The 17,694-nt window shown below is 38.7% G+C and overlaps 2 protein-coding genes across 2 annotated transcripts; one reads left to right on the top strand and one right to left on the bottom strand.

Moving 5' to 3' along the window:
* Positions 1-3,433: 3,433 nt before the first annotated feature.
* On the top strand, positions 3,434-9,284 carry enosf1 (enolase superfamily member 1). The gene is made up of 15 exons (XM_053628268.1): positions 3,434-3,573; positions 3,813-3,915; positions 4,690-4,805; positions 4,879-4,965; positions 5,229-5,255; positions 5,412-5,484; positions 5,568-5,606; positions 6,328-6,410; positions 6,511-6,633; positions 6,894-7,028; positions 7,127-7,168; positions 7,253-7,382; positions 7,542-7,641; positions 8,573-8,654; positions 8,913-9,284. The coding sequence occupies exons 1-15, from the start codon at positions 3,490-3,492 to the stop codon at positions 9,021-9,023; spliced, it is 1,335 nt and encodes a 444-aa protein (XP_053484243.1). The 5' UTR covers positions 3,434-3,489; the 3' UTR covers positions 9,024-9,284.
* On the bottom strand, positions 9,281-17,444 carry tyms (thymidylate synthetase). The gene is made up of 7 exons (XM_053628269.1): positions 14,840-17,444; positions 14,221-14,294; positions 12,897-13,071; positions 11,566-11,667; positions 10,577-10,752; positions 9,739-9,810; positions 9,281-9,650 (listed from the first exon to the last, which is right to left on the bottom strand). The coding sequence occupies exons 1-7, from the start codon at positions 15,054-15,056 to the stop codon at positions 9,513-9,515; spliced, it is 954 nt and encodes a 317-aa protein (XP_053484244.1). The 5' UTR covers positions 15,057-17,444; the 3' UTR covers positions 9,281-9,512.
* Between the last annotated feature and the right edge of the window lie 250 nt (positions 17,445-17,694).

Below are 17,694 nucleotides of genomic sequence, written 5' to 3'. Positions count from 1 at the left end.
TATTCTGCCGTGGCGAGGCGAAAACCCCTTGTCGACGTCACTCACCTCGTTCCACCAGGACCGACGCGCTTTCTTCGTCACGGATTTACTTGGGCTGTACGTATAGAAAAAAAAAGAAGAAGAAAGAAGAGCTCATTTGACACAACACGTGAATGTGAATATATTGTTTGGTTTTTTTTATGAGTGTGTGTGTGGGGGGGGGGGGGGGGGTAGGGTTAGGGTGTTGATGGTGGTGTTTGGCGTAGGCAGGTTCAGGTAGACGCTGAATGACTCATCACTGCCTGCCCAGTTTAGCGCGTCTGTTTGCGGAGCTGTCCCACCGTCCCGGTCCTGAAATCGTACATCATACTTCTTTGATCTTTTTAGGGCCCAAACACCTGAGTGGTATTTCCCATGCCCCATACACCAGAAAGCATAGGCCACACTACGTGGGAAAAGTGAACGCTGGTGCAACGGATTGTATAAACATCAGAAAAAACGTAACAGATGCAACAGACTGTATTTTCCGGAAAGATTTATTTATTTACTTATTTATTTATTCATTTATTTATGAATTTATTTACTGAGACTATATGGAAGATCTAAGACAAACTGTTTCATATATATATATATATATATATATATATATATATATATATATATATATATATATATATATAAATAAAAGGAAGATAGAATGACTTCAGTCAAGTGCATGGTCACATTTTTACAGATCTGTTTGATGTTAAAAATAGCACTCAACCTTTCTAAAGGTTTTCAAATATTTTTATTTTTTTTTTAATTCCGCGATACTGCTGAGACTTTCAGTGAATGAATGGATGAATCACCAGGCCTCATACGTCATGTGGCCATGTGACGAATATTCCCCAGTACTAGTCTACAGGGCTGATAAACTTAGTTAAAGTTTAACGTGATAGGAACGAACTTTTTGATTCCCTTCATAAATGACACGGAGCTCAAATCACTTGCCCGCGCGCGCCACCCAGTGTTTTACACTAATAAATACGTGATTGGACCCATATATATATATATATGTACGAGTGTACCAAGCATTGGGAGGCGTACTATTAATAATGACAATATTTTTTGATTCGCACATATACAACAGGAGCACAGCTGAAGTCTGTGCCTTGCAGCCTACACCAATTTTCTGATAGGCCTAAGCAAAATCTATAAAAAAAACATTATGCCGTATCATATTGTGTTCTCCAGCCCCAGCCCTGCTCTAGAGTCTCGTTCTGCGTAAAATCCCTGGAGAGCTCTGTGAGCTGCTCTTCCCCGAAATAAAACCGCACCGGTAAATAGCCCAAATCTAATACTGGAGTCACCATCAATATCCCAGCGGCATGACGACCTCAAACGGAGAAGCGGTAAACAGGCCTGTCATGCAACTGATAAGACTTTATTTACTTCATTATTTTTTGATTCACAAAAGGATGTTTAGAGTAGAGACTTTTCAGATAGGATCTGGTTACAGCCCCATATTAGATTACCTAAGAATTTTGTGAATGTGAGCTATTTCATGAGCAATAATATGGGCTAATGTAACCCGTTGTAGTCTCTCTCTCTCTCTCTTTCACTCTTTCTCTCTTACACAGAGCAAAATTCTCATATACATAAAGACATTACTCAGTCAATAATACAAGTTACTTGATGATCTCAGGGGCATATGATATTCAATTCAAAAAGCATTTTCATGTCTTCTGGCCTGTGTACAGATTAATCTTTATATATATAAAATATTATATATATGGAAGTAAAATTGCCATTACTTAGCAAACTAGTAACATCACACTGCATGTTGAGGAGAAAAGTCCTTTTAAAGCCACATTCGGAATCCAGAAAATCTGTATCAGATGTTAACGGTTTGCTAACTTTAACAAGTCATATCACTGACTGCAAGAGTGAATAGTCGGGAGCAGTGGTGGCTTGGCAGTTAAGGCTCTGGGTTACTGCTTGGAAGGTCAGGGGTTCAAGCTGCCACTGTTGGGCCCTTGAGCAAGGCCCTTAACCCTCTCTGCTCCAGGGGCGCTGTATCACGGCTGACCCTGCACTCTGACCTCAACTTCCTGACATACTGGGAAGAAAAGCGAAAAAAAGAATTTCACTGTACTGTAATGTATGTTATCCATAAAGACTCATTATCATCATCAGTGACCCCACTGGCACCATACCTGTTCAAAATATGCAAGATCTCCCTTATAGTTTCGAAAGTCAGTCTATATTCTAGATTTGACTAGAGTTGAGAATGCAATTTTTGTGTTAACGAGAGAGAGAGAGGAGAGAGAGAGAGAGAGAGAGAGAGAGAGAGAGAGAGAGATTGAATGAAAATAATTGCAGGGTTGCTTAATTAAGTACAGTATGTAATTTTGGCTTTGATCCCATGCAAAAGGGCGATCTTACATCTCTCTCTCTCTCTCTCTCTTTCTCTCTCTCGCTCCCTCTCTTTGTTTTCTCTCTCTCCTCTGACTCAACTTTAGCACAAGCATCTTCTTTTGTTGCTTGTCACTGCTAGAAGCCAAGAAATTGTCAGTGCTGCATGGTCCACAGTCAAGACAGAAAGGTTATTTACTTATTTGGAGGTCATTCGGAAATTAAACAGACATACAGTACACGTGTAGAAACAATCCATTCATCTAATATTTTACTGATGCGGATACAGAAAATCTATTCTATGAGTAGTATGAGGTATGTCTTAATTCTAAATTATGCATGCCGTTGGTTTTAAGTGAGTTTGCACAGAGAAATGTAGTAATCATAAAACTGAAATCTGACCTCTTCCTCCTTCATCCCAATGATGCCTGACATCACTGCTATTTGGTATCTTAGCAGACAAAACAAACAAAGAAAAAAAAAATCAAAGTGCTTGTCATTTTACAAATGAGGTCTCCTGATTGTTATATTAGTAAAAAAAAAAATGGGTAAAAATTTGGATATTTTACATGTTCATATTTTGTATCATATGCAGTCTAAAAAAACCATAAAATTATCTCACTTTTTTTAAAAAAAAAATATTTTGTTACAACTCACTACATAGCAGTAGCAGTGATAAAGCATGAAGTGAAAGCTTTGTATGTATGTATGTATATATATATATATATATATATATATATATATATATATATATAGAGAGAGAGAGAGAGAGAGAGAGAGAGAGAGAGAGAGAGATTTTTATATCGAATAGATAATCATTATACCTGATCTTCTTTAATGTTGTTTTTTTTTAAGTTACAAAGTCAGAAGGCACTAGTTTGTAGGAATTGTTATCAATAATAATAATAAAAAAGAACTAAAGAAAGAACCACTACACTGCCTGTTCTGAAACTAAACTGCAGATTTATGCGTTTACAAAGTTTTGTAGCTAAATAATACAATCTTTCTTATCCTTCCAGACGTCCATAAACTAACCAATCACAGCGTTAGGGGGCGGGGTATGAGATCCAAGTTCACTTGCTTCCTCGAGGCACGTAAAACTCTTATAACTGCGAAATGTTGAAAGCTAAAATCACCAAGCTTACAGTAAGCGATGTGAGGTTTCCTACGTCTTTGGAGCAGCATGGATCAGACGCCATGGTGTGTATAAACACAATCTAGGATTTACAAGCACTTTTGCAGATTCAGCACGTTCTTCCGTTTTTAAAGGGAGTCAGGCAATATTAACCGTAAACTTCACCGCAGTCACTTAAAGGAGCATGTTTTGTGACGTGTTCCTCGTTTAATGTGTGATAGTCCTCGAGATGAGATCAGGTGAAGTGTTTCTGTACGCTGTGTTTAACGGGTTGGACGTTGCTTTGTCATGTGACCTGTTTCAGCACAAAGATCCGGACTACTCTGTCGCGTATGTTGTGCTCGACACAGACACGCATCTGAAAGGATTTGGTTTGACCTTCACGGTGGGAAGAGGCACTGAAATCGGTGAGCTTTTCCAACATTAAACCTGCCTTCCTTGTAATAACTGTAGCCTGGGATATTGTCTCAGACTACAGCGGAAGGGTCCTGTTTCTGCCAACCATCGGCTCTGACGCCATCATTTGACCATGTGGCGTATACACACACACACACACACACACACATATATATATATACACACATACATACATATACACATATATATGTGGTGGATTTGGAGCTTATCCTGGGAACACTGGGCGTGAGGTGGAAGTACACCCTGAATGGGATGCCAATCCATTACAAGGCATATTACAGGGCTCGGTGAGCTTTACCATATTAAACCTACCTTCCTTAATAACTGTAGCCTGGGATATTGTCTCAGACTACAACGGAACGGTCCTGTTTCTGCCAACCGTCAGCTCTGATGCCATCATGTGACCATGTGGTGTGTGTGTGTGTGTGTATGTATATATATATATATATATCTCAAATTAAAAATGGTAAGCATGTTGTAGACCTCACACCTCATATCAAAGAAAATTTGAGAACTTGAGGACATAAGGAGAATGTGAAAAAGAAAATTCACACAGACATGAACCAAGCTCAAGATCAAACCGGGGATCCTGGAGCTGTGAGAAGGCAACACTACTCTCTGTACCACAGTGCACCCTATTATTATTATTATTATTATTATTATTATTATTATTATTATTAAACAGACACTTTTATTTGGCGGTACTGTCAGAATTCAGGTTAACACCAGGATTTTTCACCTCACGCATTATTGTCTCTGTTTAGTTGTGTGTGCAGTAAAGGCCTTGTCAACTTTGGTGATTGGAAAAACACTGGAGGAGATAGTGAGTGACTTTAGAGGATTCTATAGACTCCTGTCAAATGACGGGCAAATGAGATGGGTAAGTAACCAAGCATGTGAAGGCATGTGGACAGTTAGACTCACATTTAATGACTTTACGTACATTGTGCCAGATTGGTCCAGAGAAGGGGGTCATCCAGCTGGCAACGGCCGCCATCCTCAATGCTATCTGGGATATGTGGGCGCATGCAGAGGGCAAGGTGAAGCATTTCAGCTGATTTCCCTTTTTATTTTTTTTCTGCAGTTTATGCCAGAAAGATACCATGAAGTGAAGTTTCTTATACCCGTGTACCAATATCATTGCAGATATCTTGCACACCATGATAACTAGTAAAAACACAAGCAAATTGATTCTGATTAAACGACACAATAAGTTGAACTATCTGTAACCTACAGTTGTCACATCAGGTGAACACATATTTTATGTTGCATGCATGTAATATCATTTTCTCCATTAATACAGCCCCTCTGGAAGCTCCTCGTGGACATGGTAAGATCATATGACAGTATAACCTCAGTATTTAGTATTTCAATCTTCTCAGTGTGCTGCAGCATAGTTTCTGTGACTGTATTAGATACTGGGAGATACCCAAGAGAGATTTGTATAAGTGGTTGGGACTGTGTGTGTATGTGTGTGTTTTCACAGGACCCAAGGCAGCTTATCCGCTGTATAGATTTCACTTACATCACTGATGCGCTCACCGAACAGGAAGCATTAGGTGAGGTCATTATTATTAAGTGATGTTTACCCAGAATGTTTTGGCTTACAAAGCTTTCTCTCTCTTTCTTTTTCTGGAGATAGATATCCTGGAAAAAGCCAACAAGGGAAAGCAGCAGAGAGGTAAGAATCTCATGTTCTGAGTTTTTGGATATAACAAATATCTAATGGAAGCTGGTTATCACATATATGCGTAATGTAGTAGAACCAAACTTGACGTCACACTAAGCATATGCGTAATGTTGCGATCCTTTGTATAATAGTTCATGTAGATCTTCTTAATATGTTTGTCAAGTTCAGAGACTACCATACTGTACCTTACTCTGGACTTCTGAAGCACTGGAACATGTTTAGATAATAGCTGTGGAAAATCAACTTGGACCTTTCCAAGTACAATGGATTGCAGCCTAAGACAAATACTTGGACGTGGGTTTTGGTTGTTTGAATGGTCCAGAGTTGTCCACAATGCTGCTTGTTTGAATAAAGGGATTTCCTGCAAGAGACAACCGATGAGATGAACATATTTCTACTACACAGTTATTATGGACACATTTTCATTTTTGCCTGAAGCTTCCTATATCACACCTATTATGAAGTGTGGGCAATGAGATTTAACCCAGTATAGTGCAGTGGTGTGATGTAGATTACAATATGTGCACATTCATATGGACTCAGCACTCACACAGCAATGTTTGTACGGCTAAAATTCCTAACAAAAACCGCATTCGAATTCATATTGGATTCTTTCTGACTTCCACTAGCAACCTACCATACAGACCATGCCATACAACCATATCAGCAAGTTACTCTAATAATGACATTATGACCCCTTTGATCCTTGTAGAGGACCAGATGCTGAAGGAAGGATATCCAGCCTACACCACATCCTGTGCCTGGCTAGGATATTCAGATGAACAGCTCACACAGGTGTGTGTGTTTTGATCATTGACTAATGAGAAACACTGCAGAATAAAAAATGTGTGTATGCATATGTAGTCAGGTTAATTATACTTGTGTATGTGTGTAGCTGTGTTCTGCTGCACTAGGTGAAGGCTGGACCAGGTTTAAAGTGAAGGTAGGGGCGGACTTGCAGGACGACATTCGGAGATGCAGGCTCATTCGAAACATGATCGGGCCCGAAAACACGCTGGTAAATCGAACATTCTAAACCAAATACTAGTACTGTAATTTAAACATTTTTTAAAATTCAGAAAGGTTGCTCTTGTCAATCAGGTACTCTTATTCACTATATGCCCTCCATAAGAATGACTTGAATCCAAGTAAAAGAAATCAGATTATGTGGTTTGTATAGATGGCAGAAAACCTTTCCTGCATCAACACGATATGCAGGTCTAAAGAGAGTCTTTGTGATTTAAATAGTTCAGTGACTTGTGACCTAATTACTGTTAGATGATTGACGCCAACCAACGATGGGATGTCACTGAGGCCATTTCTTGGGTAAGCAAACTAGCAGAGTTCTGTCCGCTGTGGATTGAAGAACCCACCTCTCCGGATGACATCCTTGGACATGCTGCCATCTCAAAGGTAATCAATAAGTGTCAGCATGTGTAGGAATAGCAATGAGAAAGTGCCTGTTATTACAGCTGGTTATCATGACATTAACATTCAAATCGATGTTTCAGGCTCTTGCACCTTTGGGTATTGGAGTTGCCACAGGAGAACAGGTTGGCAAGTGTGATTCAACCCCTGTGAATTGTGTGTGACGATTAATAAGCACGATTAATAGCGCGTATATTTTTGTGTGTCAGTGCCATAACAGGGTGATGTTTAAGCAGTTTCTGCAAGCCTCTGCTCTGCAGTTTGTTCAGATTGACAGCTGTAGGGTGGGGAGCGTCAACGAAAACCTTGCCATCATATTAATGGCTGCTAAGTTTAAAGGTGAGAGCTGTATGCAGGTGGGGTTTAGAATTTGTAATGGGTTCTCAACAGTTAGTGTTTAAATCTTCCTAGTGCGTGTTCGATTACTTGCTTTAGCTCTTATTAAACATGTGGTTTTTAAGAGATTTGTATCTGTGTGAAATTTTTATCCATTTCAAGTTCCGGTATGTCCTCATGCTGGTGGAGTGGGACTTTGCGAGCTTGTTCAGCATCTCATTCTGTTTGACTATATCTCAGTGTCAGCCAGCTTGGACAACAGGTGAGTGGATGAGTTACGTAACGAGGAGAAGAGAAAGACCCGGGCGTGATATATAAAACTATGTGTAGGCACCAAAATATTTACTAAGCAGACATTGGAATTAAAAGTTGTGCAGTTTTCATTTACAATGGGGCTATGTTTGACTTCCAGCTGTGAGTTGACGTTTTTAATGTAGTGAGTAGAATATTTAACATGTATCAGTAGAAATATCACACTGTAAAAATCATAAATACATAGATTTTTTTTTTTTTTTTTTTTTAAAGTAGACTTGTTCTTGTTGTATCTCAGTGGTTTACTCATTCTTATAGGTGACCTTTATATGTGGCAATATATGTAATAAGACCATTTTGTATTACAAATGCTTTATTAATAACATACTGTAAAAAGCCAGTAAATTGAATGAGTTGAATTTTGGTAATGCGTTCACAGACACTTCGCAATTGTTTGATATCCATGAGAGCAGAGTATTAAAAGATCAAAAGGTTAAACAATAAAGACAAATTTTCACAGCCTTCTTTGCTCATATTTACCAAGGGTGCCAATATTAGTGGAGGGCACTGTAGCTGTAAATCCTAAATGGTTAGTGCAGTATTTTTTTTTGTTTGTTAAACCCCTTGAATTAAAGCCAAAATTCTACACTTCAATTCATCTTCAAAACATCTCGATTGCTTCATTTCAAATCCATTGCTGCGGTGGTGTAGAGGCAAAAGTACGAAAATTGTGTCGCTGTCCAAATACTTACGGACCTGACTGTATATCTACAGGTGTTGATCTGAAAGGTTCAGCATTGATTGTGCACTCTTTCAGTAAACCCAGAGCATTTCTGAAATGTAGATTTAAACAGAAATCTACACCACCATTAATAATGCTTATGAAAGCTAGTGTGGTTGTTTATGTTGTTTTTAAATGCACTTACTGTTCTGTTTGAAAGGATGTGCGAATATGTGGACCACCTTCACGAGCATTTCAAAAGTCCTACCATAATCAGAAATGCACGCTACATTCCTCCTAAGGTGAGTCATATTTCAGACTACAAAACAGCAGGGTTGTGACAGATCATGCGCTTAAAATTCGCAAAAAATGTGCATCTTTAAATTGTTATGCACGACAGATGGGCATTCATTTGTGATTAGCATAACGCATGTGTGATTCAGATCTAAATTGTTAGTTCACTGTTACTTTTAGGGTACACGGATTTATTCAGAGGGTTTCAGTATTCAAATCTAGTTCTGCATTGTTTATGTCTCATGCTTGGTTTTGGGTCTCATTAGGATCCTGGATTCTCATGCGAGATGTTGGAGTCATCGGTGCAGAAACATCAGTTTCCTCATGGAGAGGTGTGGAGATGCATTCAGGGGCCGAAACACTCCCCAATCATGTGAATAACTGCTGATTAACAATACAACAAATAGACTACAGATCTTTTATCTCCGTAATCAAAGAAATGTGCGTTTTCGAAATACTAAATACTGAAAAATGAATATTTCTTGATAGAAATTAAATTTTGTTTGATTCTATCTGTTAATTATGTGAAGACAACAATGTGGGACATTGAAATGATAACTTCTAAAGGGTTCCACGAGTTTCTACTTATAATTTCTACTTATGAATTTGTCACTAATTAAACTGCACTTCTAATCCTGTTTACTCGGCCTATTTTTCAAACTTTAAGCTTGACATTATCCATGCTGATGATGACATTGTCCATATTTAAACATTACACTTCTGAGTTGTAGATGGAGTGTTATTCTGAGTTTCATATTAAAACAACCAACTAAATATCGGACAGGAAACAAACGCAAATATTTACATATCTTCTAAATAAGTGACACTAACAGTAACATTTACAATTTACCAAGAGGCTGTGTTGTTTAAACTGCCATCTGCATCTTGATTGTGGGGTATGGATTATAGTCACATATCTCAAAATCCTCGGCTCTAAAATCATCAATACGGTCCACATTGCGAAGGATTTTCAGTTTAGGGAAAGGCCGTGGCTCCCTCTGAAGCTACAGGAAGGGGGAAAAAGAAAATGCAAACATAAACAAATACATGTGCTGGTTATGTGCACACACTTGAATATAATATCCACCTCACCTGCACTTTTAGCGGCTCAATGTGGTTGAGGTAGATGTGGGCATCACCAAGAGTATGTACAAAATCACCAGGCTGAAGAGGATGGAAGACAAATAAAATAAACAAAATGCAACACACACACACACCCCGAACTGAGACTATTAATTAGTCTACATTTTGGAATCGGTTATGATAGTGTGTGTATGATAACCTTTGTCATGATGCACAAATGACGAGCCAAAAATGGGCCAAAAGGATTAGTACTTCTTAAAGTCAGAGTAACAGCATACTGTAGAAACTAATAATAATGTGAAACTATTAGGTAAATTTTTTTTAGCTTTTTATATGGTCGGTTAAGACAATGATGGCACACATTATTCAGAACCTTCTTCACTGCCAAACTGAAAGGAAGTATTAATTCTTCCTCAGCATTTATAGAGTAGTGTGTATTGTTGTACTTCTTAAGGAAATCAACGTGTAAAAAATCTTAGTGACAGCACTCACTAAATGGACGCTTTTGTCCAAAGCGACTTACACATGATGAAACACAAGCAAAGTGATGGATCAAGCGGAGAACAATAGAAATAGTGCTACTATACAAGATCTTTACATTGAGTTCTAGAGAAGCAAAATGCGCAGAGTAAAGGTGTAAGAGCCAGAGTATGTGTTTTATTGATTTATTTATTTAAGGATAATGCGGGGTTGGCATTTCAGGGCTTGGTCAAGTGCTCACGGAAGAGGTGGGTCTTTAGCTGAATGTTAGTCAAAGGGCTTTAATAAAGTACACTGATATTGATGCCTTAAAAAAAAAAAAAAAAAATCAGAATGCAAGTAATTTATATTCAGTGTGTGTGTTTACCTTGAGCCCTGTGATATGGGCGATCATGTATGTGAGTAGGGCATAGCTGGCAATGTTGAAGGGGACACCCAGGCCGATGTCTCCTGAACGCTGATATAACTGACATGACAGCTCACCATCTGAGACGTAGAACTGGCACAAAGCATGACAGGGTGGCAGAGCCATCAGGGGAAGATCTGAGAAGAGGAAGGGAGATCACACTCTAGAAACACACTAACGAAATAATGACCTTCAAAATCGGGACTGAACTTCTGTATAGAAAACTCATGAGAAAAGACTCAATTCTGCCTTTGATATATGTTGTTAATGAATATATAATGAAAATATTATATATATATATATATATATATATATATATATATATATATATATATATATATATTACATACACACACACATGATACTTCTCTCATGGAAAGCATGACTACCTTCATCAAAGAACTCAAAAAGCATTCCATTTGAATTACTGCGTTACTGTGAAAATGCTTGTCTAGCAGTACCAAATGCTTAGTATACTGACTAGCGAGGAGCTCATCAATGGGATGCTTATAAAATGGATTAGCTAACCTCGGTGCATTATATTATCACTAGCCAAATCCACCAAGGTTATTAAGGAACTGAAAAAATGTTTCCCAAAACCAAAGCAATCTGTTTGATCGTCTGGTCAGAGACTATATGAAATGTTTATATATTTATGAGAAACGTGCTGAACCACTTCTTCCCTACACAATTTCCTAGCCTTTCTAGTGAATTTCCATAAAGCCAGTAAACTGAATGAGTTGAATTTTAGTAATGTCTTCACAGGCACTTCTAATATGAAAACACCTTGAACATGTGGTATTCCATACCAATTCCTTAGCCACTAGCAATTAGGATGCGATGCTGTAATAAATTCAGAAAGTGTATTCTGCAAGCTCATTAGCTATCTGTGCTTCTGCTCAATATACCATATGACACTGCATTGACATAGGCATGGTCGAAGTCTGTACCTTTAGGATTCCATGCACACATGATGATCCTCCTGTCCTCAGGATTGGACTTGATGGTGTTGATGACTTTCTGCAACTGGTCAACACCTTGGCCTGAGTAATCTGGTAATGAGAGTCAGAATTAAAATACATTGTAAATATTTAAGCAAGCCATTTAGAGTGGGTAAATGTAGCACTTTATGAAAAACACACAGTACTTCCTGTTTTGCATCCTGATAATGAGTCTTTATGGATCACATATACATTACAGCACAGTGAAATTCTTTTCTTCGCATACCCCAGCATGTCAGGATGTCAAGAGCGCAGGGTCAGCTGGAGCAGAGAGGGTTAAGGGCCTTGCTCAAGGGCCCAAATTTATTTATATAAAGATTAATCTGTACATAAACCAGGAGACATGAAAATGCTTTTTGAATTCAAAATCATATTCTTGTTTCATATTTATACTGTGTTTGTTGCGTGTCCCGCAATTTTTCGACATCACAGTTGTCCATGGGCAATTTGTGGCATGCCCCCATTTTTAAATATTTTTTTTTTTATACCATCTGGAAGCCATTTTAGAAATCAATTTAAAGTTTGTTTGAAATAAAAAGAAAATTCCTGATTTGAACACTGCATATTGCCATCACAAAAACAAATTAGCTCATAATCTTCCTTGAAATCCATCATCAATATAATCAATTTAGCATTTCGCTATCTGCTGCGATTACTATACAACTGCACAGATATGTTCAACCCTTTCTCAACTACCTCATATAATCAATGATCCAAATATTGCTTCCATTTCACTCGTCTCCCAATGTTGTATATTTGCACTTGAGGTCATCCTGTGCTGCTAATGTGCCTTTCCCTTTCCCATTACAGACAATATATGATAATAATGCACATTTTTTCATTTGTAAACAAATCATTTTTCTGACCACACAACTCTGTGCTTTATGTAGTTTTTATTGCCAGATATTGTAGTGTTTTTATGCTGCGGTAGTTTTTATAAACACAACACCTACCAGCCCGGGGTTCGATTCCCGTCGGGGCCCTGTGTGTGCGGAGTTGGCATGTTCTCCCCGTACTGCGGGGGTTTCCTCCGGGTACTCCGGTTTCCTCCCCCAGTCCAAAGACATGCATGGTAGGCTGATTGGCGTGTCTAAAGTGTCCATAGTGTATGAATGGGTGTGTGTGTGTGTGTGTATGTGATTGTGCCCTGCGATGGACTGGCACCCTGTCCAGGGTGTACCCCGCCTTGTGCCCCATGCTCCCTGGGATAGGCTCCAGGTTCCCCGTGACCCTGAAAAGGAGTAAGCGGTAGAAGATGGATGGATGGATGGAACACCTACCAGCATGCATGTCTTTGTACTCTGCTCCAAAATGTCTCCATTGGAAGCCGTACACGGGGCCCAAGTCACCTTCCTCACGCTCAGTGAATCCATTCTTATCAAGAAACTCCCGGGAGCCGTTGGCATCCCAAATCTTCACACCTTTCTCTGAAAGCTCTTTCGCATTTGTTGAACCCTACAAAGAAAGATCTGTGTTAGATTGCTGCCCTCTACTGGTAACTCAGATTATGACTAGGCCATTTTAACATTCAAATGCAACTGGTTTGACTAGTGCAAGTGATTCAATCTCCATTTCAGTCATGCATGCTGAATGAACCTTAAGCAAAATCTATGACCACGGAGACTGGTTTTTAGGTTTCATTTCTTTATATCGCACTTAAATCAGGGGGCACAGTCACAACATCTTCCGTAATATATAACAGGCAGTGAACTGGCTGTCTACTTTTGTGGGTTCAAAGGTGCTATAGACATTAACCCTGACTTTTAATAGCAAACTACTCATTCAATGCAAGAGCAGGATTATATCAACTGACAGGCGGCTTTCCTTTTATCTAAGACAAAATGTCTGCCCCACACACATTTTAGCTAAACACAAAAGTAAAGAATTATATTTAAAAGGTCAAAAAGGATTTGTGATAGGTCTCTAATGATTAAATGGGTGGAACTGTACTCAGACATTCAACTACTTGAAAGCCAAGTTAAAACTTCTCATAATGATTCATGAGGAAGTGAAGGTGTGTTAGAGGCGTGGCTATAGAATGACTGACAGGAAGACAATACAAATGCAAACAAACATTCCAGACCAGAAGGCAGCTTTACAACCTTTTTTTTTTTAAACTACGTAATACACTTGTTCTGAGATAATGGTTTAAACTATTTTTTTTTTATCCTTTCTACATAATTGGTATTAGTAAGAAATTTAAAATATTGACCACTACACCTTTAAAAGTACTGTGCAATTTGAAAAGTTTTACAACTGTAATACATGCAGATTGCTACAGGGTCTTACCTTGATTTAAATGATTTATTTATTTATTTATTTATTTTCCACACATACTTCAGTTTGACATGAAATGCATCAATATGCACGAGATAAATGTTTAAACATAAATGTTTAAGTTATGCATCGAAACAACTTGATGTACAATTAAAACTACTCGTTGTAAAGGATGCACTCTAGTTCAACACCTGTGCATTTCTAGAAATCACCAGCAAAGAAGCAAATCCATTTCAAACCCGCTAATTCCACCTTTGTCATATTCTCAGATATTATTGCGGTCTGGCAAACAGAGCAAATGGGTGATCAAGAAATAAAATCATTTACCTTTATGAACCACAGTAACTCCTCCAAGATTCCTTTCCAGAAAACACGTTTGGTCGTTAGCAAAGGAAACTGATCTAAAAAGAAGAAGAAGAAGAAGAAGAAGAAAAAAACAACACATAATGGACATGCTATGGTTAAAGGGCTGGGGCAGACTTGGCAGGAGCTCAAAAACAATGTAAGGTTAACTACATAACTACCCATAATGCCTCTGGATCAAGCCTTTTACTCAGGGTGTCAAGAATAACACTACAGTATGCATGTTGAATATATACAGTAATATAAAAATTAAGACTTCAGAGCGTATATAGGATGGAATCTCAAATGACATGTCCACCCTGCAGGAAAAAAAAAATAAAAAATAGAAATCATGGAAATTCTAATGGTTTCCACTACAAACACAATTAAAAACCATTACTGGTCCTTAATGGTATGGTATCCACTAGACATACCAAGCAACCAATAGAAGGCAGCATATTTCCAGTAGAGACCATTACAGTTTCCATTAAAAACCAACACAAATCCCATTATAACCATTAAGAATTCTATGAGGGTTTCTATTGTCCTAAATATTATACATATTGTCCAGATGCCTAAACTGAAGAAGTGGACCAGAACCCACCTCGCAGGCTGTATCTGGCCTGTAACCCGAACACTGAGACGACTCCTGTTCCTGTGCGGTCGCCCTTTTTCACTCCAGTCTGTAAAACATATTTGATCTGGTTCAGATATCCGCGCTCATCACAGAACAGAGAGAATAGAGCCGAGTCCTCCGGAGTCTTCTTCTCCTCTGCTGCGTTACACTCTTCCGCCGTGTATATTTCACTCGTGGCTGGCATTATATCAGGAAAAAAAAAAGGAGTGCTATTCCTGAGCAGTTTGTGCTTAAAGCGTATAAAACAGGCTCCTGTGTGACCTGCTGAATCAAATAGTCGCGGGGTTTTTTTTTTATCTTCGTTTTAATGCACTTAAGGTGCATTACCGCCACCTACTGGACTGGAGAGTGATCAGCAGCTTGGCAGGAAATTAATAACAATAACAACAACAAATAAATAAATAAATATACTAGCTATTCATACTAAATTAATAAAGTCTCTCACTTATCCCAGTATTTTTTAGATAATTTATTAGGGGACGGTGCATTTTCCCAGATGTTTTTCCGCAGGGTTTTTTTTTTCTTACACGGTGGATAAAATCGTCCAACAAGATTGCTGCTTTTACACACGTGTCCTCTTTCTCAGCGGACAGCGGGAAGCCTTCCGATTGGCCTGCTTGAAATCACGTGGCGGTAGGGTGAATTTAGGAAAATAAGACTACTACTAATAAGATTAATAGTAGATATTGATGGTAGTCACAAAAATATTCTAACAAAAATAAATTACAAAAAGGACTATATGTGTGTGTGTGTGTTGGGGAGTAATGGAATACATGTAATGGCGTTACATAAATCAGGATACAAAAAAATGGTAATCTGTTAAAATTCAGTCAAAAAACAAAGTAATAATAAAAAAAATAAAATTAAATAAATAAAAAAAGGGAATAGTCCTACTATCAGGATGATTTTTTTGTTGTTGTTACATCAAGTTGCATAGCCATGATAAACAACTTATGAATGATTTCCTATTAGATAATGGCTCAAAGTAATGCAAATTAGCCAAGTTAAAACCCTGTAGTCAGTTATATGCTGAAGACATTCTTATACACCCTGCTATTTCTCACAAGAAATATATTCCCTAAAAAAATGGACCAAATGATGGGGTCACCTGACCAATCACACCCGTATGCGCTTAGTGAACATCTTTATTCTAGATTGAGTCTCTTTTTCTTTGCTGATGTCATAACCTCTTCTTGGAAGGCTTTCATAATGTGGTTGTGGGGATTTGCTCATTCAGCCACAAGAGTATTAGTGAGGCCAGGCACTGATTTTGGGTGAGGAGGCCTGGTGTGCAGTCAGCATTCCAAGGTGTTCAGTGCATGGGCGTTTCCAGGATTTTTAAAAATGGGGTGGCACAGGGGGAAACCAAGAACCAGTCGGGAGGTTGGCATGGGAAATCAGAATATCCTATTAGAAGTAAATACTGGCTTAGATAACATTGGGCATGATTACCAGGCTCTTGTGCCTGGGTACTACATGAAAACTGGCACTGCACAAGAGCCTGAAAATCATTCTGTATTGAACCATGTCTTCATGGACTTTGTTTTGTGCACAGGGGTATTGTCATGCTCCTTAATTCCAGTGAAGGGAAATTTGAATACAACATCGTACAAAGACATTCTAAACAATCGTGTGCTTCCTACTTTGTGGCAACAGTTTGGGGAAGAACCACATATGGCTGTGATGGTCAGGTCTCCACATACCCTTGGCCATATAGTGTATCTGTTTAACAAAATACCTTCATTAAATGCTCTATAATGGTCCAGTGGAAGATGCTAAACGACGTGTAAAGAAAATGTGCACATCCAAATGTGTAAAAAAAAAAAAAAAAAAAAAAAAAAAAGGTCAATAAATAACCATGGTGCATGAATACATGTCATTTTGCAGAACTTATTCAGGCTAACAGAGCTGGGTGTGTATGCATGTGGCCTGAATCAAGCTCTGCTCACATTTGTTGACTTTGTAAACCAAAACCCATCCATGTGGTGCACTACAGCCATAGGGGTGAAAGCCCTTTCATCTGAACAAGCAGGGAGCTGGAAATGATCCACCAGGATTTTATCAAGGTGGTGCAGCAGTGCCACAAGACTCTCACTCCAGTTAAGATTAAAGTGCACATCCACAGTTCCTCAGGATGTTTAGCAGCTCATGTATGGTTAGTTGCTTGCAGATCATGAAATTAACCTGACGTGTTTCTTTTATTTGTGGGTATGAATCTTTGTGTGTATTCGAGTGCAGAGAAAAGAAAGTGTGTGTGTGTGTGTGTGTGTGTGTGTCAGGAGATCAGGAGACACAATCTCTTTACGCACGCGCACGGTTACATGGATTAACACACACTCTAAGATGTGCATTTCCTATTGCTTTCGAGATGTTTGGCCTCTCGCGCTAACCGAAAGCTTCGAAACGTTCTTAATGATCTGCAGATGTGTGACCCATGCCTGAACGCTCCACTGGGGTTTGTTAATGTAACCATCTCCCCAAATTTCCTCACCCTCCGCGCACTTGGCAGCTTCCGGAGTCACGTGGGCTTTCCCGTATGGCGTAGGTGCGGTGCGGGGAAATTGCGCAGTGTTGCCAGTGGCACGGTTTTTCCCCCAAATATTTTACACTCGTTGTGCTGCTGAGGGATTTTTTTATTAACAAGGTTAATAGATATACACAAGTTACACAGTTAAAAGCAAAAAGTTAACAATAAAAAAAGGATTTATTCATGGTTATTCTAAATGGGACTGCGGCTTTATGCTTTATTAAAGTCGAGCGCACTTTGCTGTAAGATGGTAAATTACTCAAATGCTATATTTCTCTTACAAGTATACAGTATA

This window comes from Ictalurus furcatus, chromosome 7 (assembly GCF_023375685.1).
Source record: "Ictalurus furcatus strain D&B chromosome 7, Billie_1.0, whole genome shotgun sequence".
NCBI classification, from domain to species: Eukaryota; Metazoa; Chordata; class Actinopteri; order Siluriformes; family Ictaluridae; genus Ictalurus; species Ictalurus furcatus.
This window is presented reverse-complemented; position numbering and strand designations above follow the sequence as displayed.

Excerpts from the sequence above, each read along its gene's own strand:
- tyms (XM_053628269.1), bottom strand. The coding sequence starts at position 15,056 with ATGCCAGCCACGAGTGAAATATACACGGCGGAAGAGTGTAACGCAGCA. Across the intron at positions 13,072-14,220 it reads AGTTACTGTGGTTCATAAAG|GGTTCAACAAATGCGAAAGA; the intron begins GTAAATGATTTT and ends CTTTCTTTGTAG. Across the intron at positions 11,668-12,896 it reads GTACAAAGACATGCATGCTG|ATTACTCAGGCCAAGGTGTT; the intron begins GTAGGTGTTCCA and ends TCTCATTACCAG.
- enosf1 (XM_053628268.1), top strand. The coding sequence starts at position 3,490 with ATGTTGAAAGCTAAAATCACCAAGCTTACAGTAAGCGATGTGAGGTTT. Across the intron at positions 7,169-7,252 it reads GAGTTGCCACAGGAGAACAG|TGCCATAACAGGGTGATGTT; the intron begins GTTGGCAAGTGT and ends TTTGTGTGTCAG. Across the intron at positions 8,655-8,912 it reads CACGCTACATTCCTCCTAAG|GATCCTGGATTCTCATGCGA; the intron begins GTGAGTCATATT and ends GGGTCTCATTAG.